The 25074-nt window shown below is 49.2% G+C and overlaps 1 protein-coding gene across 2 annotated transcripts; it reads right to left on the reverse strand.

Annotated features, from left to right (window-relative positions):
* Positions 1-1405: 1405 nt before the first annotated feature.
* Positions 1406-24942, reverse strand: XKR5 (XK related 5). 2 transcript variants are annotated; one of them, XM_058524913.1, is made up of 7 exons: positions 24876-24942; positions 22792-22975; positions 14491-14675; positions 13257-13466; positions 11545-11714; positions 6916-7027; positions 1406-2952 (listed from the first exon to the last, which is right to left on the reverse strand). In XM_058524913.1, the coding sequence occupies exons 1-7, from the start codon at positions 24931-24933 to the stop codon at positions 1805-1807; spliced, it is 2067 nt and encodes a 688-aa protein (XP_058380896.1). In that variant the 5' UTR covers positions 24934-24942; the 3' UTR covers positions 1406-1804. The 2 variants fall into 2 exon arrangements, with proteins under 2 accessions (XP_058380896.1, XP_058380897.1); XM_058524914.1 differs by lacking the exon at positions 13257-13466.
* Between the last annotated feature and the right edge of the window lie 132 nt (positions 24943-25074).

Raw genomic sequence — 25074 nt, forward strand, 5'->3', positions numbered from 1 at the left:
CTTCCTCTCTCCACCATGTGAGGACACAGGTGGAAGGCGGCTGTCTGCAAGCCAGGGAAAGGGCTCCCACCAGGACCTGGATTGCTGGCACCTTGATCTTGGACTTCCCAGCCTCCAGAGCTGTGAGATATAAATGCCTGTTGTTTAAGCCACCCAGTTTATGGTATTTTGTTATAGCTGCTTGAGAGGACTGAGACATGCACAAAGCCACAATTCATGACTAAAGCAACCACTAATTAATTCACCCTATAGTGTCCCAACGCCTGCTCTGTGCCAGGCACAGTGCTGGCCCTGGAGGTACAGAACTCAAAGTTAGGATTTGCAACCCTTCATCAGCCTTCACAGGGCGGGGGTGGGTGGTGGGTGGGGGGAGTGCTCATTGAAGTTTAGGAAGAGATCACCAGAGGGCAAAGGACTATGGCGTGCAGCCTGGGGCAGAGGGCAAAGGTCAGGGAAGGCCCCCAAGAGGCGATGCTTGAATTGTCTTGGAGGATGAACATGGGGTAGAGGCCTGTTAGGAGTCAAGGAAGAGGCCCAGGTTCCTGGTTGAGTGAGAAACTGGTGGAAGAGGAACCAGCATGCCGTAATAGTACCATGAGAATATCTGTGGATGATTTTCTGCTCTGTCCATGAACTCTCCTTACTTTATATGTACCTGTTGTACCAAAGTTCTTAGCCACTCTCTGCTATCTCAGACTGGCTTATGTGGCTGGCAATAGAGACCCAGATGATCTCAGAGCTTACTGCAGAAAGTGTTTTCACGTGCTCTTAGCACATGCAAGCTGAGCTAAGTTACTCTACACTTCCTCTTTAGGGCTCGAATATCATCCCTGAACCCAGAGGTGCTTGGAAAAAGTAAAAAGTGCCGCCACCAAACAGCACCCAGACCGCCAGTGTGGACGGCCTTCCGCTTCACTGGTTTGTGATTGGACTTCCTTAACCAGCTACGAAGGCAGGCTTACAGAAATGGTGGAAATACTGATCCACAAAGAACACATTTAAAGGCAAGAGTCAGAAAGACGTAGAGCACGAAGGGAAAGGGACAATTCTCTTCTTCTTGGATGAGCTTAAATCACAGAGAGTATGTCACACTGGACAAAAGAGGAGCAGAGTTTGGAGATAAAGGAAATGGAGTGTAAAGTCAGTAGCAGAGAATAAGGACCTGACAAAGAACCTCTGGCTGCCTGGCCTGAGAGAAGGACTGCAGATTTAACCGAAAAATATCATTTCGGTTCTGACAAGGAGATAACGGAATCTCAGAATGACATTTGTAGTTTTAACTAGGTTGATGATTATAAGAATACATTTCTCATCTACTTCTAGAAAAGGCTTCCATTTTCTTACCATAAGATTTCATAAAATAATGCAGTTAGAATACATTAAATAAAGAGAGATTAATAACCACTTAGTGTCTGGAGAAGCTAGTTGCAACAAGAATCCAGAATAAAATAGGATTGTGGGTTTTACCTTTGAGTTTCCTAGAATCCACAGCAAAAAAAGTAATAAAATAGGGATTATATAGTTTGAGAAAGGAAGCAGGCAATTTTGACTGGAAGTCTTTTCTCCTCCTCCCACACTGCGTTAGAGAATGTCTTCTCTGCATATGTGTGGTATGTGGTGTTCACAGGGGATCTTAGAAATAATCTAATCCAGTTCTTTCATTTTTCAGCTGTGCAGATGGAGGTCCAGAGGGAGATGAGATGTACTCAAGAATGTAGGTGTCGGAAGTGGGATTCCTTCTGTCCCAATATCCGATGACCAGCTTGACTTGCCAGCCTGTTGTCTTGCCCTACCATGACTGCAGTCAGATGAAGAAACTTGTCTCAGTCTTCAGCTTTCCCCTCCAGCTGCAGTCCCTGTGGGTGGACTCAGATTTGGGAGTGGATGTGAGGCAAGGCTCATCTGCCAGCCTCAGGCTCACCTGTGGCAGTGACATCTGTGTGCCAGTGGTAGAAGCACGATGTAGGTCCCTTGTGGGCTCCTGCTGTTCCTCATGCTCTGAGCCACCCAGGGTTCTGCCAGGGAAGCCTGCATTGGGGCGGAAGGTTCTACCTGGGCCCATGCCTAGGATGGGGCTAATGTTGGCCATGGCGATGGGAAAGGGCTGAGCAGCTGGCTGAGGTGAGGCAGGCTGGGTAAGGCTGCCTTTCCCCAACCTCCTCCCAGAGTGGAGTGTCTGCGGAGTTGCCTGCCCACCTTCTAGGTTTGAGGATGTGGCCCCTACAGTGGTGGCACTGAAGTACAGCGTGGAGCTCTCCTGTCCTTCTCCTCCTCCCGGCCGCCCACCTGCACCCCTCCCCTGTGCTCCAGAAACAGCCCTGGCTCCTTCCATCGGGCTGCCCTCCTGTTGTGTAGCTGACAGCTTCCAGGCAGGGGCTTCGTCATGACTGTCACTGGCAAAAGAGACATAACTTGAGGTTTCTAACAGATCAGACTCTGCCTTCGGGACACCTTGAAACTCAGAGCCTTTCTCTGAGGTTAGGAGGTCATGGGGTGATGATGGGGGCTCTTGCTGGGAAAACGGGGGCTTCCTCTGCTGGTTGTATTGTTGGCTCAATCCCCATGCAGGGGGACAAAAACAGCCAGGATAATCGTCTCCAAAGGCTGCATTGATCTTAGACACATTTCCCGTTTTTAGGGCAAGTTTCATCAACAGCCAGTGGTGGTGACTGAGGAGAGAGTCTTCCCCAGCAATCTGGCTTTCCAGCCCAGCCTCTGAGGGGCCCCACTGTGGGCTGGGGGGCTTCCCCAGACTTGTTAGCTCATAACCTTCCTCTTGGCTCTCGCCCGGGCTCCCCAGCCTCTCCCCAGCTGGAGCCGTGGCCTGTGGAGAAGATTCTCTCTCTGCTTTATCACCCCCTGCAGTGTCACAGGACTTCCTCACAAAGCCCTGAAAGATGTCAGTGGATTTAGGATGTAGCAGGCTGTAATAAATTACCAGCGAGACGCTGCCTGAAAAAGAAGAAACAAAAAAAAAGACCACAAGGTTATGTTCTTTGAAGACCTGTGTCCTCCCTGGGATTTGCAGAATTCCAGGTTCTGGAATTTTGAGTAGAGTAATACAATTTGGGAGCCCAAACAGGACTCTTTTTGAAACATCAGAACTGGATATTTGGGGGGGAATTTAAGTAGGTGCCAGCTTCCATAAGCTGAAAATGTTTCATATTTAAAAATGTAATAAGAAAGTTTAAACCCTATTGATTCTGACTTCTTCCTTGAGGGTGGCTCCAATTGAGCACTCTGGATGTGTATGTGTGTTTGTGCATGCGTGTGTGTGTGCACGTGTGTGTACAAGTGTGTGTGTATGCACGTGTGAGATGTTTGGTAGAAATTCTAACTTTACTGTCAAATAACTGCATCAAATACTCAGAATTCAACCACCCACACACTGGTTGAAGGATTCCAAAGCTAGGGGAGGGGGAGGTAAGGAATAATCTCAAAAACAAGACCCAAGAGGTTAAACATTTCCATCGAAAACTCCATATCAAGGAATTTCCTTGAGCTGCAACAACACTTCCTTTGTGCATAAACATCTTAATCACATTGTTGTCAGTTTAATTTATTTTGATCAGAAGTGTTGACTACGGCAATAATTTCTTTAACAGAGCATTCCAGGAATCCTCCCACGTTATTTCCAGCTTCCTGTTGTACTGGATCAAGTGCCTGTTTCAGGGCGCTTGTTATAAACAGCAAGAAACCTGAAATAGGCTCAGGGAAAAGCCTCGGAGGGGGTCGGGAATTCTCAGTGCCACAGAGCTGGAAGGAACCTAACGGATCCCCTCGCATCCTCTCCCAGGATCTTTGGGGGATGAGGAGCAGGGTTAACAAGGCGGGCCTCGAGCGGGGAAATGGAGACAGAATTCCGGCATGATGAGTGTTGGCTCTGCAGCGTTTGCTGCTCAGACCACTTTACACCTTGTTCTGAACTCTCACAATTGCTGCTGAGGGAGACACTGTCACCCTTCTTTCGCAAGGAGCCACCCAAGGCCAAGAAAGGGAACTAAGCAAGTCCTAAATACACGTTTTCAGTGTAGACAGACTTTCTGTGAGGCCACGCTGTTCGCAGGGTTCTTGGTTGCAGCCCCAGACTGGCATGCAGTAGGTACTCAATAAATGTTGGTCAAGGGAGCCCCAGATGTGAGCCAGAGCTGCCTGCTTGAATGCTTGTGCTCCCTTGACTATGATTCACACACAATCTTCCTGCTGAGGACTCCCTCAAGGCCCCTTGGGAGTCAGGAGTTCAGGCAGCTCCAGGAGGAGGAGGAGCAGGACTGGCAGGTCTGGCTCCATCCAAGCCCCTTGGGCTGCCTGCACTCCAGGTGCTGACTCTCGGCCCCCAGCTCCTGCTCCCCACGCCCTGGGTCAACACACTGACAGTGAAATCATCTTCTCACGGGAACTAGACCAGGTGGGAAACAAGCACAGCAGCTCCTGGGAGCATGACACACTTTACGAATGGGGTCAGACATCTGTTTCTGAATCACAGAGTAAAAATGTGTGAAGCAGATGGAGGAGGACGTTTTTACTCCCCACCCCGAGGGCCCCGCAGGACTCAGCTATGCCTCCTGAGAATGGGAATATCCAATGAGTGGTCAGGCTTCCCCGCTGGCAACACCCTTCATCCCAAGTGTCATAGCGCCCCGTGTCCCTAGGAAGGAGTGAGTGCTTGAGACGTGCCAGGAGTGGCCAGATGGATGTGAGTGAGCACAGCTGGTTCACACCTGGGCAACCGTGTCCTCAGCTTTCTCTGTCATTTACATGCACACAAGCAGCTTAGAAACCAGTGCCCTGCTATGCAAATTATTGTTTTAAAAAGGACTACCCAGATGTCCTTCAACAGGTGAATGGCTAGTAAACTGTGCTTCATGGCACCATGGAACTGTACTCAGCAATAGAGGAAGGGACTACTGATGTATACGACAGCCCAGTGAACAAACCAGTACACAGAGGTTACATAGCCTGTGATTCCATTTACATGACATTGTTGCAGTGACAAAGTTTTAGAAATGGGGAACAGATTAGTGGTCGCCAGGGGTTAAGGAGGGGGTAGGGGCGTGAGGAACTGGGGGTGGTTAAGAAAGAGTAACAGGTAGGGTCTTATGGTGACAGAAATGTTCTCTCTGCATCTTGAATGTGTCATTCAATTTCCTGGTTGTGATACTGTATTATAGTTTTGAAAGATGTTACCATCGTGGGGAACTGGGTAATGGATACAGGGATCTCTCTGTATTCTTTCTCTCCTTCCTTCTTCTTTTCTTCCTTCTTTCCTCCCTCCCTCTCTCTGTTTCTTTCTTTCTATTTCACCTCTCACCCTCTTCCTCCCTCCTTCTCCTCCTCTGCCTCCCTCTTCTTCTCTCCCCTTCTCCCACCTCCTGCCCCCCCCAATCTCTCTCTCTCTCTTTCATGCACAATTTTGAAACATTTCCCTGTTCTTTACTGTAGTACCTTCCATTTATCCTCCTAAATCTAGCTCTAGTGAGTTCTCATTAGAGAGCTCTCATTGGTGAATTCTTTTTATGCACCTCCAGGTATATTAGCTGTTCTTATGTCATTTCTCACTTTATACTTTTTAAAAATGTTTTCAAAAATATTTATTGATGTGGAGTTCTCTGTATTATTTCTTAAAACTACAATTATCTCAAAAAAAAAAAAAGTTTAATTTGAAAAAGAAGAGACTGACTCAGCCCTGGATCTCTAACAAGCCATGTCTTGTGCCGTCTAATGAAGAAGGTCAGAGCTTAAAACCCAGGTGGTTTTTGGCCCTCGAATACTTGTTTTAAGGCCACAATTTATGAATCTGCTCTATCCCCTGAATAGTGTCTTCATCTCTCTAAATGCTTGGATGCTCAAGGTCATTTCCTTTTCCTGGTCAGCTACTCACAAGGGCAGTCCCATCCATGGCTGCTGTGAGCCATAAAAGGACCTGAGTCCTGTGCCACCCCATTTCTCTGTGTGAGGCCCCAGGCCTGTCTGGGTGGTGCCCACCACTTCCACATGCCCATTCAGGATGCGAGACACCAGAGGGTAGGCTTTGGGGAGAGGGTGGGCGCTCAGGGCTGTGAGTTGTTGCAAACAACTGAGGCCTCTCTGCACTGGGTGCCGTGTCAGAAGTATGAGGACCCTCGTGAGGCATTCGGGTGGCTGTGCTGGACAGTGTGGCACAGGCCTGCAGAACGACAGGCTGTGATCGCTGAGCCAGCACGTGCCGTGTCGGGGGAGAGCAGGTTGACAGCAGGGGCGCTTTGTATTTTTACTTTCCAATTGTAGGAGAGGAATTCCCTTTGGAGCTCACATAGATCTGTTAAGCCAGGTTGACACAGAGGGCACAGCATAGACCTTGGAGTCATTCACTCCTTTATCCATTCATAAAACATAACTGAATATCTAGGACTGCCAGGCACTGTGCTAGAGGCCTGAATTGGCTACTCACTAGCCGTCTGATCTTGCAGGGCATTACTTCACTTCCTCTGTGCCTCACCCTCCTCAGCTCTAAGTTGGGGGTAACACAGCCCCCATCTCCCAGGGTTCTTGTTGGTACACAGCACGAGGTGCAGTGTCAGGAAGGTCCCTGCTCTTCAGCCCGGATGCCATGATGCTGAGGTGGGAAAGGAGAGGACAGCCACATCCTTGACCCCTGCCATCGCTCCAAGGAGGAGCCTCGCCCATGAGGTGTTTTGGATAGATGTGGACAGTCCCACCTTAGCTTGCAGCACAGCCAACAAGGCAGACCAAGGCTAAGTTCAGCTTCTCATGCTCTGGTGGGGACGGCCTTGCCACCCACAGTGCAGTGAGCCCCACACCTTGGTCTCCATCTATCCGCTTCTGAGCAGCTTCCTACTCTTAGAGGAAGTTCATTGAGAAGGAATGAATTAAGGGTGGGGAAGGAGGGGATAAGAAGGCAACATTGGGTCTTACCAATCAGAAATCCAGACAAGACTCCTGCCGTGGTCCACAGGCTGGTCCACGAGGCCCCCTGTAAAAAGTCAGTGGCCAACAGCAAAAGGATGACGTTCTCCAGCAGCATTATCTGTGGGACCAAAAGGAGAGTCACCACACCTAGTCAGGTGCACACGGCCTCGGGCACGCTCCTGTCCTGCAGTGTTGGAGGCTCTATCCTCGGTGCCCACGAGGGCTCCCATGGCTGACCGGACCCTCCTAGAAGCAGGGTCAGGGTCCGAGAGAGCTTCTCTGGCACAAGGGGATTCTCCCTGTTCTCAGTGCAGCTCATTAAAATGTCTGCAGAATAGAAATGCACAGGAAATGAAGAGCACAGCCCACATGGCCAAGAGAGGCTCCCTTTGGTGAGTCACATGCGGCTGAGAGAGGAGACTTTTATTTCCTACTTTACTTCACATTCTCATGTTAACTGTATGCATGTATTAGTTTTATAACACAATAATAAAAATTATCTGCAGAGCTCATAGTGCCATTGAATTCTGGTAAGTTAGAGTCACAAAGTTTCATAACCAAGTTAGAATCTTTTTTCAAATATTTGCCTCTTTAAAGGTAAATTTGGCCTGTGGCCACCAGGAGGCAGCAGGGAGCGGACTCTTGCTGGCTGAACACAGAGCCTCCCTCCGCATCCAAAATGGCGGCAGCTCTTACAGAAGGCTGTACCTCCCATCCAGGCTGGCTTATTCACTTTGGTTCCAATTTTTAAATATAAAACTATGTTTATTAAAATAAGTAAACAAATTGGACATAATTCAAAATGATGTATTTAAATACTCTGTATGAGACATTAAAAAAAGTAAATTGTAATACTGTTATGCTAAGTCTTTGAAAACTTTGCCATAGTCATTCATTGGCGTCATTTTAACTCGAGAAAAGTAAAACAAGGAGAGAATTAAAAACATAATTGGGAGCTGCTTAACAATCCTGAGAATGCCTTTGGGCTCTATGTGGCAGTGTTCCAGAGGTTCAGCAGGCATTATTTCAGTACTAAATGGCATTGCCCAGCAGCCCAGTCCACAAAACTTGGAGTTGTTCTCATCCTACTCCTTAAATCAACTACATCTCATCAGCTGTCTGGTCCTGTTGATTCCAGTTCTTAAGTTTGTCTTAAATCCATTGCCTTTCTCCTGTCCTTACTGCCGTCTTCCTAGTTCTGATCCTATTACTTCCTGTCTGGATCCTACTGTATTCTCTGTCTTCATTCTGTCTCTGCCATCTCACCTCCACACCATTACCAGGGTGATCTCTTTCACCTGCAGATCAGACTTTGTCACCACTCCTTAACACGCCTCAAAATAGCCCCATCTCGACTCAGGATCAAGTCTGCAGTCCTCGACAATGCAGCCAGTCCTGTTTACAACGTGTCCCCAATTTTCCTTTCCAGGGTCATTTTCCAACACGCTGCCCCACAATGACTGTGATGGCTAATGTTATTGGTCAACTTGGCTGGGCTAAAGGATGACCAGATGTCTGGTAAAATGTTATTTCTGGGTATGTCTGTGAGGGTGTTTTCAGAAGAGATTAGCATTTGAATCAATAGTCTGACTAAAGAAGTTCACCCTCACCAACACAGGTGGGCATCATTCAATCTGTTGAGGGTCTGAATAGAACAAAAAAGTGGAGGAAGGGTGAATTCTTTCTCTGTCTTCTTGAGCTGAGACATCCGTCATCTCCTGTCCTTGGACATCACAGCTCCTGGTCCTTGGCCCTTTGGACTTGGACTGAATCACACCACCAGCTTTCCCGGTTCTTCAGCTTGCAGAAGGCATATCGTAGCATCACTCAGCCTCCATAATCAGGTGAGCCAGTTCCCATGATAAATCTCCTCTTACGTGTCTATATATATTCTATTGGTTCTGTTTCTCTGGAGAACCCTAATACAATGACATTCCACTGACAAAGACTATTCCTTGACCAAACTTGACTCAGACAGGCTCCTCTAAGCCCTCTTCTCCACTAGGCTTCAACCTTGGCCTATAAAACTACAGGCTCTTAGCACAAATGATTTTGTGCACTCCTTCCTCACACACATTAAGAGACTTGAACCAACACTAACACAGTTTCTAACAGCTTGAGACAGCATCCCTAGGATGATGACCCCAGCCCCAATTAACTTCCTGCCTAAGAAAGCTCAACACTGCCAGGAAAATTTATTTTTGTTCCATCCAAAACCTGGTAAAAGGCAGATAAGGCCCTGAGCCCCCTCTTAGAGCAGCTACTTTAGAACAATTGCAATTATAAGTCCTTTCTCTGCCCCTTTGAGATGTAAATTCTCTACCATCCAGAACTGTCTTCTCAAGGACCTGAGAGCCAAGGAGATAAGTGACTCAGCCCAGTGGGCGCCTTGCTGTACATGAAGATAGGAGAAGTGTGTTTCTTATCCCGACAAGCGCCAATTAACAGCACAGATGGTATAGTCACTCTAACACACCCTTTCCCCCTTTTGGCAAATTTCCACTTCCTTAACTCGGCTTGAGCCCCCATCGTCCCCCCCGCCTCACTCCCTCATTCTCCCTTTACAGCGCCATCACCTCTGCACAAATTGAGGTTGGGGTCAGTTCACGCTGGACCCTCTTCCCTGCTGCAATGGACTTAATAAAATCTGTTTTCATCGCCTTTCACTAGTGTCTGGCTTTGTTTGTCTTTGGTCCTGCTCACACTCACTTTCCTCTGGACTACCCGATATTCCACTGTCTTTATTTTGCTTCTGCAGCTTTGCCGGCAGTGCCCCAACCCCTCCCCACCGTATTCATCTTCAGGCAAACTGTACTCATCTCCCAAGACCCAGCCTTTGTGAAGCATTCCCTGACTTTCCTCTTGCAGCCTTTCATATTCTCACACTGGCCTCTGAGTTAATTTGCAGCACATGGAAGACGCTGTAGATGCATGTTTAAGTGAAAAATTAATGACCAGTGAATGAGGTTAACCGGGCTTTCTACAACATTCATGAATTACTCGGAGGCCGGTTCCCACCTCTGTGAAGAAGGCGAGTACAGGTGAGTAGTTCTCAATTAGGCTGATCATCAGCACCACCAACGCTGCTTCCAAAACCCTGATCCGGGGCCCACTCAGACCTACTGGGTCAGCATCGCTGGTGAGGTGCCTGGGAATTTGTATTTTGGAAAAGTTGGGCCGGGCCCTGACACACGTTAACACCTTCAGTCCTCACCCCCACACGATGAGATGGGCATTATTATTCCTGGTGTTCAGATGTGGAAACTGAGACTTGGTGAGGCTCTGTAACTTGTCCAACATCACAAGTCCTCTTTGTTCTGTCGGCCCAGCGGCCTGTGGGGTCACTAAGCTAGATGGGGCTCTCCTAGAAACAGGAGGTGACCATGCCACCTACCTTCTCCTGAACAGCAGCTGCATCTCCTGCCTCTTACATTTGCTCACGTCTCTGTCCTGAAGTGCCTGCTTCCCCCAAAGTCTCTTCATCTTTTATGATTAATAGTGGCCAATATTTGTCGGTTATTTTGTGCCGTTTATTGTTTTATTTAATCTTCACAGGGACCCTGAAAAGAGGGTGATCTTACATATTTGTCACAGGAACGTGGAGGGGGGGCAGCCTTGTCCCTGCTGTGCAGATGAAAAAATAGGTTTGAGGGGCCCGCCCTGTGGTGTAGCGGTTAAGTGCGCGCGCTCTGCTGCTGGCGGCCTGGGTTCAGATCCCAAGAGCGCACCGACACACCGCTTGTCAGGCCATGCTGTGGCGGCGTCCCACATAAAGTGGAGGAAGATCCGGCACGGATGTTAGCTCAGGGCCAGTCTTCCTCAGGAAAAAGAGGAGGATTGGCATGGATGTTAGCTCAGGGCTGATCTTCCTCACAAAAAAAAAAAAAAAAAAGGTTTGAGAGTTGACATTCTGGCCAAATCAGCTGGTAACAGTAATTGGCAGAGCCAGGGTTCCAATGCAAGCTTTGATTGCAAAACCTGTGCTCTGAGGCCTTTGGCTGCATCTTCTGTCCTGTGCTGTTTGCAATGGACAACACAACAATGGCTCAATTTCCACCTTCTGGTCAAGAGCGTCTCTGGTCCTCCCAACGGGAAGTGACACTGACTGTACTCCTGTGAGTTTCAGATATGTTTTCTCTCTTAGCATTTACCCATGTTCTGCCTTGTTTTCTTGGTTATTTGGGAACATAGCCTATCTGCTCTACTCCACTAGAAGCAGCCTGAAGACAGGCATTACATCACCTTCGTGTTTCTCACACTGCTAGGACCATGGTTGGAACTCAGTAATAGAGTTGATTAACAAGGACATGTGTATACAATATAATATAGAAGAATTGTGATTATATTTATCAGATGGGCTGATGTAGAGAGTGTCTAAAAAACATCGCCAAATATGCCATAGTTTTTGCTACAGTAACTCTATGGGAACAACTGGATGTCAGGTTACTATTTTCAGAGCCCATCAGCTCTGTTCAAGACTATAATTCCTTTTAGACTTTTTCCTAAAACTAAACTTTTCCTTCTTAAATAGATATGCACGCACAAGTGCATACATGCACATGTACACACACATACGCACGCATACTATATATAGCGTAAAGGTTAGGATTAAAGAAAACGGTCATCACCACTTGCCGTATAGAACGTGGCCATCCTGTTTCTGGAAGGGCTGTCCCAGAAGTTGAGGTAGCAGAAGATGTACACGGCCCCCACGAGCAGGTTGAACAGCCTCCAGCGGCAGCTGCTGTCGATGATGTCACTCTGCTGGGCCACGAGCCAGAATGTCATCACCAGCCAGTGGGCACCTGAAGGGAGGAGGGGAGTCATGGTCCACGTGGGGAGACGGGGAGGAGGTCAGGCAAGGACGCAGAAACCAGGGCCTCGTAACCCTCCTCTCTGCTGATCACACCTGACTCAGCGCCCAAGAAGAAATTTGAGGGGCGTGGAAAACCAACGCATTTTATCTTTGCACATATTGTCTCATTGATCCTTATAGAGGGCAGTTGATCTAAACTGGGGATGAGAAAACAAAGACTAGCTTCAATGACACTCACCAAACCTTATGGACTTATGCCCTTTTAGGTCCAGTGTTTAAGGAGGCAGTTCTAAACTGATTGCCCCATATTTTTTAATCTTTGCTACAAGAGCTAAAAACCTCTGCATCCGAAGGAAAGATCCCTATGTGGCCCACTATAATTTTTATTCATATATTTTAAGATAAATAATATCACACTGGAGTTTGAGCTGAATTTTAAAAAATGAATGAAAAAGTTAATCTCTCTTTAGGAGCACAATTTCTTTCAAAAATTTCTCCTTTCCACCAATAAATGTATTAACATTTGCTCTGGGCTCCAGGTCTAAGTATTTCCCCATGCCCCCAGTTCTCCTTAAACAAGAGCACACTGGTCCTTCTGCAGAGTGTATTCACTGATGGCCAGAGAGAGTCCTCCCCTCGGCAGGGACACACGGGCCCCTCTGGGGCTTCTGCACAGTCAGGCAGACTCCCTGTCCTCACTGTCACATCAGCGTGTGGCTGGACTGAAGACTGAGGGAGGGTTTGGGGTCACTGGAGATGTCCTATTTGAAACAGAGAAGATGGCCAAAATTCAGGATCCAAATGAAATGGAGGGCTTTTGGAAGCTATGAGCAATATCACAGTATGTACTGTATATTTTTGTACTGAGTCAGGGCAGGTGGGACCCTATGCCTCCCTCTTGTTTGAGTGACAGCTTCTCCACGGAAAAGAGTTCAGCCTATGAGACAGAACACAGTCTTCCGAGGAGCCCCCACAGCATCTAAAGCTGTGCTCTGGAGCTGGCTGGGACTCAGAGGGCTGAGCTATAAGCTGTGGGTGCGTATCTCCAAAGAGGGCCACCATACGTTCCTTCCCCTCGCTGCACACTCCTGGGGGCTGGAGTCTATTCCTCCACGCTCTTGAATCTGGGCTGGCCCTGACTGCTTTGATGGGTGGAAAACAGCCAAGCCATGCTGATCCAGTGCTGGGCCAGTTTCAAGAGGACTGGCAGCTTCCTCTTCCTTTCTCTAGGAATTCTCAGCTGCCACGTCCGAAGTCCAGGCTACTTTGCTGAAGAGAAAGGGCACAGGAGGAGCCCTGGGGTGCCAGACCTGTGAGCAAAGATGCCATCTGTATGGCCGGCCCAGTGGGCCTCCCTATGAATCCAGACACCTGCTATCCCATTGCACCCGTATGAGGTCCTCCGGCAAGAACCCCTCAGGAGCCCATTCAGACCCCAGAACTAGAGTTGATGATCATAAATGGTTATTTTAAGGCATTAAGTTCTGGGTTGGTTGGTTACACAGCAACCTGGAGCTCAGGCTCAGCTCACCTCCAACAACCAAAACCCAGACATGGTAAGCTTTGAAGAACAGCACCAGACTGAGGACGCGGGCTCCCAACATGCCCATCCTCCAGAGCTGCTGGCAGAGGAGGGCAGTCCACGGCATGGAGAGGCGACCCGGCTTCATGGAGCCCATGAAACGGGCGTAGCACACCAGGGCCCAGGACAGTGCGGACCAGGAGCACAGGGCGCTCACCCCTGGAACGGAAGGGACAACAACAGTATTTGTGGGATGTTTACCTCTTATTAAAACCTGGCTTCATGGAGGGTATCCCTAACCAAACCCCTGACGTGCAGCTAACACAACAACTGTGTACAAACACGCATGTCTACATGCAGGAAGAAACGGGGACGGGCAGGAGATGTTTCCTCTGCAAACGGTAGTGGGTGCTCTTCCCCAGCAAGTGGGCTGGGCTCTTCTTCATCCTCCCTTTAAGAAGAGTGTCCGAGTCACTGATCCTCTAAGCCCTCCTGTCTCAGCTCTGTTTATGAAGAAGCATATCCTAAGGGCTCTGAACGTGATATTCCACCCCAAATGTACTTTGCTGTTCAACCCATCAGAAGGAGGTTTAATCAAAGAAATAAAACCAGAACATCCAACTTTGCCAGGCCCTTGGATAAAGATGGATGGAAGGACAGTGCAGTCATGACTCTCAAGCATTTGACTTATGCACATACCAGAGTGGACATTCGGCAAAGAGAGAGGAGAAGAGAAAGGAGACGAGGGGAGAAAGCAAGAGGCAACTGAGAGAAAACGAGAGAGAATGTGCATGCCCATGCCCTGGAGAGCATGCAGGCTGGGGACACACACTTGCTGGGGCCTGAACTGCTCTCAGGTTCCACACGGTTCTCGAGGTCTAAGCTTCGGGATGCGCTAAGTTAGTCTAGTGACTAAAGATATAGAAAAAATGGACACATCGATTGTGCTGAGAAGCAGTGTGGTACCTTCCCACAGTGTTTTCAAGGTCATTTGACCATCCATAACTTCTATCTTATAGACTGACTTTGGAACCTAACCCCCATGATGGAAGCCAACTTGCTATGAGCTAATTGCCAGAAATAAAAGCCAATTTTAGCCATCACCTGTGCTAGTGGGCTTGGGCTGCCCTAATTCTCACAAGCAGGGGAAATCTTAGATTGCGGGGTTTCGCTAAATAAGGCACTGGTTTCTGTCCCCCTTGAGAAGTCGGACCATCTGTGCTCAGTGGTGGAAGTCACTCACCTGGCAGAACATCAGTGAAGTCCGAGGCGAGGAAAACATATGTTTGAAGCAGCAGGTGGGGTCCAGCCTGAAGCAGGGCTTCAAGGAGGCGGAGGGCCGACAGGTCAGCCTCCTGCAGCAGCAGCTGGCCCTGGCGGGAGGCCTCCCATTCCTTCGATAGAACAGTCCATGTGGTGTCCCAATGCCTGAGGAAAAGCAAGGGCGACATGATGCTGAGCCAGACTATTTAAGTGACAGCCCCTTTTGCTGGCTTGCCCTTTAGAGACCTATAACATTCTAGAGAATAACCTGTCTACACACCAGAATCCCTGAGCTCTGGCTCCAGGCTGAAGATGACAGTTCTGACCCAAATGCTGCCATAGGTAATCCTGCTCAGCAAGGCCCAGCCAGCGGACCCCCACTCTGCCCATGTGTGGGAGGGGTGGGCGAGGTGGGCTGGGAGGTTCGCTGAGAGCTCTCTCCGATCCTGCAAAGTTTGAAGCTAACCCTGAACCATGTCCTCCACCCCAGAACCTCTTGGTATGGGAATCAATTTGCTCAACAAATGCGTGTTGCCAGGTACCAGGTCATCATTGCTGTAGAGCATAAGGAGATGAGAACACTCTCGTCCTTGTCCTCAAGGAATGTAGAATTCTGTGTGCCTCTGAAACTGGGACTGGCTCAGAGCAGACTGGGGAAGGAAGATGGGCCAGGCTGGGGACTGTCAAGAGATCCAGGTGGCTGGACTGTGACAGGAAGGTGGGGCTGATGAAGCCCAGGCAAGTAGAGCAGGGCCCTGAATTTCAGGTTGTGGGGGTTGGATTTCACTCTGGAAAACTGAATTTGGCAAGGGTATGCATGTTGTATTTGGAGTGACTGTGTGTGTGCATGTGTGTGTGTGTGTGTGTGTTATGGACTGATTGTGTCCTTCCAAAATTCATATGTTGCAGCCCTGCACCCCAGTGTGGTATAATAGGAGGTGGGAATTTGGGAAGGTGATTAGGTTTAGATGGGGTCAGGAGGGTGAAACCCGCCTTGATGGGATTAGTGCCCTTACAAAAAGAGGAAGAGAGACCAGAGCTCTCCTCTCTCTCCCTGCACTGAGGAAAGGCCATGTGAGCACAGAGTGAGAAGGTGGCCATCTGCAAGCCAGAAAGAGAGGCCTCACCAAGGACCTTGATCTTGGACTTCCAGCCTCCAGAACTTTAGGACAATAAACGACTGTTGTTTAAGCCCCCCAGTCTGTGGTATTTTGTATAGACAGTGTGTATGTGTGTGTGTGTACATGTGGTGTGCATGTGTGCATACGTGTGTGTCTCTCTGTGTGTTCATGTGTGCACATTGTGTGTTGTGTGCACCTGTGTGTGTGTACTGGAGAAAGGAAAATCAGGCAGAGAGCTAATAAAATACTTCAAGCATAACTAATGAAGGGTTGAGTTAGATGGAGAATTAGGCATGGAAAGGAAGGAGCAGATGAAGGAAATATTGGGGAAGCCTGGACTTGTTGACTGATAAGGGGAGATGAGGGAGGGCAACAGATAGCTGTGAGGTTTCAAGCCTAAACAACTTAGAAATGGTGATGCTACTGAAAGGAATAAGCCAGTGTTAAGAAAAAACAGTGTTAAGGAAAAGGAGTAGGAGAGAACGCTGGATTGGCTGGGGAGAATGCGGCTGTCTTCAGAGGTGAGGCATTTGAGGACTGGTGGACACTGCAGGGAGAGGTCTGGGGCTACTGATGATGAATTAGGACCTACCAATGGAGACGCAATGGCTCAGGCAGAGGGACTGGAGGTGGCCAGAGGAGACTGAAGACAGTAGAGGCCCAAGGACAGAACCCTGGGGACCATCCTCAATGAGGGGCCTGGATGAAAGAGAAGCCAGCAAAGAGCTTGGGGAGAGAAGCAGGAAGTCGGGAGAGCAGGTTTTGATGGGGTGGCGTGGTCGTCAACACCAAGGGCTGACAGGAGGCTGAAGCAGATGAAGCTTAACAGACCCTCCCTGGGGCACAGGCGGACAGCAGGAAGGGGAGACCACTCTCGAGAGTCTGTGGGACTGGGCTGCCCCCGACCATAGGGCCACTCCAGCACCCCCATGCTGGACGACCTTCCTAGCATCCAGAAAAAGGAACTAACATAAGAGAGAGAAATTAGGAAATATTCTTGTTTCTTTCTGTTTCCCATACGCCCATCCTAGAAACCTGTCTTGATACTCCCATCTTATGGAAGCTGTCTGGAAGGTGCCAGGGGCCACCAGCCCATGCCCCCTGAAGGGTCGTGCAGCATATAGAAAACGACGCCACTCCCCAGGCATACTCGGGCACTGTGGACTCGGGGTTTTCACAGCAGATCCTCCTTCCCCCACCAGTTTACTCATGAGCGGGAACAGGGGGATTACCACACCAGCTTGCAGCAGGGGCGGGGTGCCCACCAAATCCATTTGGGATTGTGAACTTCCATGTTGTACAAGAAAAACCGGAAATCATTTTGATTTAAGGACTCCTGAATCAGAGTTGGATGCCCCTTTAAAGTCACCTGAAAAGCCCCCTCCTTAAGGACCACCTAGGACTCTGGCTGCACAGATGACAAGCCTCACTCCGATCTCCTATGGCCAGAGTAGAAGGCGGTCCTCTTTGAAACGGCTTTAGTCACTGTACCAAGGGCCCAGGAAAGACGCATAAAAAAAACAGTGTTCTTTTCTCAGCATTTGGAGTCCTGGAGTGAACTGGTTTCTTACTGAGTCTTTGAAGCCATGATCTCTGACACAAACATAATCTTAAGAAGAAAACCTAAAAACTAACCATAAGGGTAGGTTGCAGCTTCCCTTTCAGTCTCGAATCACTGGTTCAATTGCTGGTCCCTCTTCCTATCCTCTCGAAAGCCTTCATTCCTTCCATATGCATTTTATTGGGCTTTTCCCACCTGCTGGAGACTGCAGAAGGCACAAATGAAATGAAAGATGTTCTCTAGAACCCCAAGATTCAGTTGCGGAAGGAAACATGTCAAAATGAGTGGGTGGAGAGGGAGGGGGTAAGTCCTGGGCAGTGGACAGCGTGGGCAGGGAAGGCTGCCCAGGAAAGGAGGGACAGGAGGATGAGCAAAGCCCAAGGGAGCAGGTGTGGGTCAGCGGGGTCAGTGCGCAGGACCAGGGCCTGAAGGGGCGGGTCCAGGCTGGGGACAGTGAAGGGGAGCCTGACCGTAGATGCCTCTGCTGGTCCAGTGAGGGTTGAGGTTCCTTCCAGGAAAGAGAACCAGGGGGAAGGTGATTCAGCCAGTTTTCTGAACGGGGTTGCTGGATCCTGTTGCTGAGGGAGGAATTCAGGCTGCCATCATGGCACGCTGTCGGGGTGCCCAGGCGAAAGCTGAGGCAAGACGGGGGGGTGGGAATGGAAAGGAAGCAGCCGTGTTGAGTGGTCACCAGCTCCCATCCAATTCTGTCCTCGTGGTCGCTGCCTCATTCCTGCCCTCACAGATCCTGCCTGGACTTCTGGCTGCCTGCCTGGCCCTCGGTCCATTTCCTACCGTCCCTGCAATCATCTCTCCAAGGGCCTAATTTGACCAGGTTATTCCTTTGCTTAAACTTTCCAATGGGTCTTTGATGCCTGGAGGATAAAACCCAATCTCCTCACCTAGTGCACAAGTCACTTCATCGTCCAGCCCAATCTATGGCCAGCCATCTTCCTCTCATCTAGAGCATTCTTACCCTACACTCACATCACAACAAACTTCTCCTAGTTTCCTGAGCACAGCAGTTCTGGAATGCCTTTCTGCCTCTGCACCAGCTATTACTGCTTCCTGGGTCAGAAGTGCCTCCTTCTCCCACGTGGATGGAAATCCGCCTCATCCTCAGCCTTCACTCAAGAGTTCCTGCCCCAGGGCAGTGGTTCCCAAACCCGAGTGAGCATCAGAGCCACCTGAGGGCTGTTGAATACAGGTTGCTGGGCCCTAGGCCCAGAATTTCTGATGAATGAGACGTGTCTGCAGAATCATGAGAAGTTTGCTGTGACGAGATATTGGTCCAGGTGCAGTTCGAGAATGTGCATTTTTAATAGGTTCCCAGGTGATGAGGTCGATGCTGGTCTGGGGACCTGCTCCCAAAGACAGTCCTCAGGGCTCCCCCGGCACTGCGAACATCTCTTTGTTCTTCTGACTTCACTGCTTTCTGTTTTGTCCCCAATTTGTCCTCAGAGATTGTATCTTAATCATGTGTGTCTCCAGTCCTTCGGTCACACAAAAATTAATAAAGTGGACAAATAAGTTCTGAGCATAATGAGGTCTGCTGATGATGGTCTAAGATGTCTACTTGCATTAAGAACACATGCTATAAACATGTGGACATACGACGAATTAACCTAACTTAGGCCTTTGGAAAGAAGTTTCTCAGCAAGCTCTGATCTTTCCTCACTAGCAGCTTAAGTTAAAAGCCAAATGTATCCACTTCACCTAGAACAGTCAGTCGACCACAGGCCCACGACTTGAAGAAAAAGCAACACTTCTCTCCATCTTAACACTTTTTGGCGATGTTAAAGCTGAGATAGCGAACGGCTCAAGATTTTGGCTATGGCTGTCTTTTCTTTTCAATTTTTTATGGTGGTAAAAGACACATAATGTAAAATTTACTGTCTTAACCATTTTAAGTGTACAGTTCAGTGTTTTTAATAATTCAAATTTAATAATTTATTAAATTAATAAATTTAAATTAAATTGATTTAATAATAATTTAATAGATTATTAATAATTTGTAATAATTCATAGTGTTGTGCAACCACCACTACTATCCATTTCCCTAACCCTTTTCATCTTGTAAAACCGAAACTCTGTCCCCATTAAATGATAACTCTCCATTCCCTCCTCCCCCCATTTCCTGGCGCCCACCATTCTACTTTCCATCTCTATGAATGTGACTGCTCAAAGTACCTCATATAAGTGGCCTCATAGAGTATTTGTCTTATTGTGATTGGCTTATTTCACTTTGCATAATGTCTTCAAGCTTCATTCATCTTGTAGCATATTGCAGAATTTCCTCCTTTTTTAAGGCTAAATAATATTCCATTGTGTGTATACACATTTTGCTTATCCATTCCTCCATTGATGGGCGTTGGTGTTGCTTTACATTTTAGCTGTTGTGAACCACGCTGCTGTGAACATGAGTGTACAGATATCTCTTTGAGACGCTGCTTTCAGTTCGTTTCAGTATATAACCAGAAATGGGATTGCTGAATCGTGTGGTAATTCATGTTTAATGTTTTGAGGAACTGCCATACTGTTTTCCATAGTGGCTGCACCATTTTACATTCCCACCAAGAGTGCACAAGGGTCCAGTTTCTCCACATCCTCACCAACACTTGTTATTTTCTGTTTTCTGGATAGTAGCCCTCCTAATGGGTGTGAAGTGGTATCTCATTGTGGTTTTGATTTGCATTTCTCTGATGATTAGTGATGTTGAGCATCTTTTCATGTGCTTATTGGTATGGCTGTATTTTACCTACTTTAAATATTAAGTTTTTACCCATCCATGCTAGGTTGCCTTACATATTCTTAAAGTTTGCCTTCTAAGAACTTTTAGCTTCCACTAAAAAAAAATTTCTAAACAAGACACGAGCTAAGGATGAGATGAATTAGGGACTCTTCTATCTCTCATGCTGAGTTTCCAAATGCATTCATAGGCTTAAAAAAATTAAAAAGATATTGGTAACATATAGCATTTGAGCGGAAATATAAAAAGTAAATAGAAAAAAGTAACTGACTTTGTTTAAACAAGTAGTCACCAATGTCAGGTGCTCTTGAATACAGTCTGACTTAACATTAATATAGTATGTATTATTTGGAATTTAAAAAAGGAATATGTTTATGTTTTAAGTCTTCGTATTTTTTATAAGCTACTTCATCTCAAGAGGTTTGTGTTTTATTGGTGTTTCTGTTGTTAGTAGATTCTTCTGCATTGTTATAAGGTCACTTAAAGCGATCCCTTCTTAGAGGCTACTCAGGATTGTGCAAAACACAATTGCTTTGGCTCCCCCTGCAGATGCTTTTGTGAACTGCAATTTTCCCAAAGGCTCGCTTGCAGGCCCTGATTAGAAAACCGTCTTGAAATTCAGCATGGATTTGCTTCAAGACACTGCCGCCCCCAGTGATTTCCTTGTGAGAACCTAGTGAGCTGGTGTCAGCATGAGGAATAGATTTGCTGCTTTCTATTTTAACTGCCAAAGCTTTCTCTAAGGAAGTAGATTTCCATTTGTTTGGTTTATTTTCAGCCTCAGAAACATTGCAAACCATGTAGCTCTTTGCTTGCACGAGCTGTTACAAAACTTAGAATCAAAACTGTGGCTCACCTCGAATAATTGTACGTTAATGCTTTATCTTGTTTTGTAAGATTTCCTCTCTTATCCTGACTTTTCTCACTTTTTTCTTTCCTTTTAAAATATGTATTTTTTTAGTTGCCTTAACTTTTTGTTTTTAAATGAGAAGAGATATAGATGATTAGTTGCTTTTCCTAATTTCTAATTTTCATGTCTCTCTTCACTTATCCATTTCAGTTTTTAATATATTTAATATTCGTGGCATCATTTGAGAAACTTTTGCAGGAATGTGGGGAAGACAAGTGTGGAGTCACCGTCGGGCACCAGCAGCATGAATCTGGACAGGTTGCCGGCCTGACACGGTCCCCTTCTCTGAAGAAGGCACTGGATCAGATGGGCCCGAGGGTCCCCACAGAGCCCCAGAAGGCAGATTTATCTGCAGTTATTCAGGAAGCTTCTCTCAAGACACGGCATTGACTTAACTCTCCTTTTGAGCTCTCAGATGTTTGTTTGGGGGAGCGTTGATTTATTTTTCCAATAGGTTGTTTGTCCTCCAGGTCACATACTTGGCGACTACAAGGGGCCCGAGCCCTGAAAGGTTTTCTCACCAGGGTGAGCTGAGGGAAGGGGGTGAAGTAGAGGGGGTGCTCAGCAGAGGCTCCATCCTGTGAGTTCAGTGAAAAAACCATCTTTACTCTCTTCCCACTAGGAGGAGTCCAGTCTTCTGAGAGGAACTGCATGTGTGGACACAAAGGTCCAGCTTTGGGCAAAATTGCTGCAAGTGTGCTTCTGGTGTCTTCCAGCTCCGTGGGGCCCAGTTTAATTTGGGGGGTGGCCTGACGTCCTTCTTGGAAGCACCCTCTGCCTCCTACCTGAGATTCTGCTCTGGCTGTGAAGGGATTCATTCCCTCCTCAGTTTCAGCTGAGAAATCAGAAAACTCACTTCAGCTCCCTCAGAGAAAGCCTTGGGAACAGCTCGAAGGCACCAAGAACAGCCAGGAGCACAGCCCGAGATCTGAAACTTGGCAGTGACTCCTTGAACGCCCTTCCAATCCTCGGTGTCTACAAATTCACGAACACTTGAGCTGCACGGCTTCACTGATCGGATCCCCCAATTGTTCTCCCTTTTGTTATTCCCGGCAACTCTGTGGATTAGGAGGCAGCTGAGAGCTGAAATCGCCAATTTGTAATCTGTAAATTTGCCATGTACATCAATCACTGCCACATCTCTCCTTACACTCCAGCTATCCAGGTATACCAGTGAAAAGAATACCTTACCTGAAGAGGTGGACCACAGGTAAGCCTGCTGGGCACTAGGCCCATCCAGGCTGCTTTTTTTCTTTTTTTTTCCTTTGGTGAGGAAGATTGGCCCTGAACTAACATCTGTTGCCAACCTTCCTCCATTTTTTTGTTCGTGGGATGCTGCCACAGCATGGCTTGATGAGCAATGTTTAGGTCCCCGCCCAAGATCTGAACCTGGGAACACTGGGCTGCCGAAGCAGAGTGCATGAACCCAACTACTATGCCACCAGGCCAGCCCCGCAAGTTGCTTTTTTATGAAGAAAACCGGCCCTGGCTCCCAAATGGCTTCTTCTTGCAATAAAGGCTTTATGTAAATGTCACCAGGCCTGCTCCACTCTCTAGTTTGTGGTTAAATCTATGCCACCTTCCCTGACAAGGTAGTAGGTGTTTAAATGGCACTGCCTTAAGCAGGTCACTTTCTGTGGCTCTAAAGGCTCGACCACTGAATCGAAATAACATTAGACAGATTTGGCTGAAGTCAGGAAAAAGCTTTGGCAGGTCCATAGCCACATCTGGATGGAGCCCCCCGATGCTAGAGATGCTTCAGGAAGTGCAGGCTGGGAGAGGGATGCCCCATCAGAGCAAGGGTTCAACATGGTGGCTTTGAACATTCGCCCAACCCTGACCTTCTACGATCATGAGGATAGAGTCCATATGCACAGAAGACCCCCCTACTGCACTCATGCAGTCCTGTTTCAGAGGCAAAGGAGGCTGCCAGTCCTTACCGCTTCCACACGCCAAGCTGTAGGATGTGCAGAATGAACAACAAGCAATGGCCTCGATGTCCGTCTGCTCGGAACCACAGATAGCTCAGGCCCTGCACCAGGAAGCCAGGCAGCAGCACAGAGAGGGCCAGCCACCCCCAGAGGAGCTGGCCTGTGGTGAAGGAGTAAACCACGGTGCAGAGGCCTGCGGGGCGGAAGAGGAAAGACCAGAGGGTCAGCAGAAGGCTGGAGTGAGCCTGGGTCCCCAGTCAGCACTGCATCCCTGCCACCAGCAGGGCACTTGGCTAGACCCAGCCCGTGAGGGGGCAGAGCCAGCTGGCAGTCCAGAAGGGCGTGAGGTTGAATGAAGGGCCAGGGCTTTCCAGGGTACCCAGAGGATCAGACACCACGGTCCTATGACGAGACTGTTGGATGGCATAGGACAGCAGGTGCAAAATACACCTGGCACCTACTGTGTGCTCAGAAAATATTAAACCTCCTCTGTTGGGCTGCTTTGTTTATTTTATCTTTGAGGATGGTAGGGTAGAGTACCATGGTGGGAGGAATTAGACACATCCAGATCAGGATCTGCACCTCCATCAGTGACAGCGGGGGTGGGGATGGGGAGCTTGTATCGGTCCAGCACCAGCAAGTGCAGGATGCACAGTAATCACTTTATATGCCTCTGGCTTGGCTTTTCCATATTAAAGTTTAAAACGGATTTATGGGCACATGAAGCTGCAACAGTGGAAAGAGTGCATTGCCCAGGGTACAGATAAGAACCCTGGGGTGTGGACAGAAGGGTCTGGGCTCCAACAGCCCTTCCTTGGTCCCCAGGCTCTGTCACCTGCTCTAACCACCCTGGGCTTCCTGCCACACACTGCAAACCAGGGTCCCTGCACAAAAAGTCTGTGGAGGGGTCACTGCCCTGCCCAGGTTGAGGAATGCTGAGGCCCTGGCCACTCCAAGCTGGGAGGGAAGGAGTGACATTGTCTGCGGGACCACGTGGGGTGGGTGCTGAGACCTAGGGGTCCTGTCTTGTCTTAGCCCTTAGAGGCGGGGCGCTGGCCCCGGGAGCTTTGGTGCGGATCTCACTGGGTGCGGGTCCTGTCCAGTGCGCCTTTGAATCAGTGCGGCTGGGGAGCCCCCGCGGAAGGGACCAAGAGGGATGGCAGTTCAAACAAGGGACCCAGCCAACCCGGAAGCAGCAACGGGCTCCGAGGGGTGAAGTTTAGAGCCAGCGCCCGCCAGGGTCCCCAAGTGCTGTGCTGGGGAGGGGCTCGGGGCCCAGGGGATCTCGAGGCCAGGGATTCGTTAAATCTCTTCCCATCCCTATCCCTAGGGAGCCCGCCGCGGAAGACGCGTCTGCTGGGAGCCCGGCGGAAGTGGGCGGAGACCTCCTCTCTGGCACCGAAAGAGTTACAAGTTCAAACTGGAAAGGCGCTAGAGTGTTGCCATCTTGCTGGGCAGGTACTGGGGTGTCCCAGGCAGGTCTCGTGTGGCCTTGTTCTAAATCCCTAAGCGGAGTCACAGTCCTCCAGGTCCGCGCGGACCCCGAGCGCAGTCCCCCCCCCCCCCAACCCGGGTCCCCAAAGGACCGCCCTCGCCGCCGTGACCCCCAGGCCAGCCAGAATAGAGGGAGAGCAGGGCGCACCCAGGCCCGCATTCAGCACATCTCGCACTCGCAGCGCTTCGCTGAGGCCAGGAGGCCTTTCTGGAGGGAAGCACGGGACACAAGTGCCCAGGCTCCACGGGGGATTATGCATTCTTGGGGAGACCATGCATCCGAGGAGGATCATGCATCCTCGGGGAGATCCTGCATTCGTGGGGGGCATCTTGCACAGGGGGACCGTGCATCCTTGGGGGAATCACGCCTCCACGGGAGGATCGTGCATCCGCGGGGATCCACTAAGGACTAGACCGGCGTGCTCAGCCCGCGCGGTGGGGTGCCACCATGCACGCCCTGGCGCGCAGCGCTGGGCCCAGGCATAGGCAGGCTGCCCTCGCCTGCAAGAGTGGCATGTGCGCCCCGGGGCATCTGGGTGGACCAGGGTGTTGGAGGGGTGAGCAGGCAGGCGCCCAGCCCCCGGGTGCCCCGCACTCACGCGCGCTCTGCTCGGCCGCCAGCAGCAGGGCGGAGAGCCCCAGGACCCCCGCGTGCATCCTCCGCGCCCGGCCCGCGGCCCCCGCCTCCCGCCTCCTGCCGCCGGGCCCGCCTCCTCGGCCCCCGCCCCTTCCCCTGCCCGCCGCCCCAAGGCGGGGAGGCTTCCGGTCAGAGACCCGACTGTAGAGGGCATTTGGCCT

Source organism: Diceros bicornis, chromosome 29 (genome assembly GCF_020826845.1).
Source record: "Diceros bicornis minor isolate mBicDic1 chromosome 29, mDicBic1.mat.cur, whole genome shotgun sequence".
NCBI classification, from domain to species: Eukaryota; Metazoa; Chordata; class Mammalia; order Perissodactyla; family Rhinocerotidae; genus Diceros; species Diceros bicornis.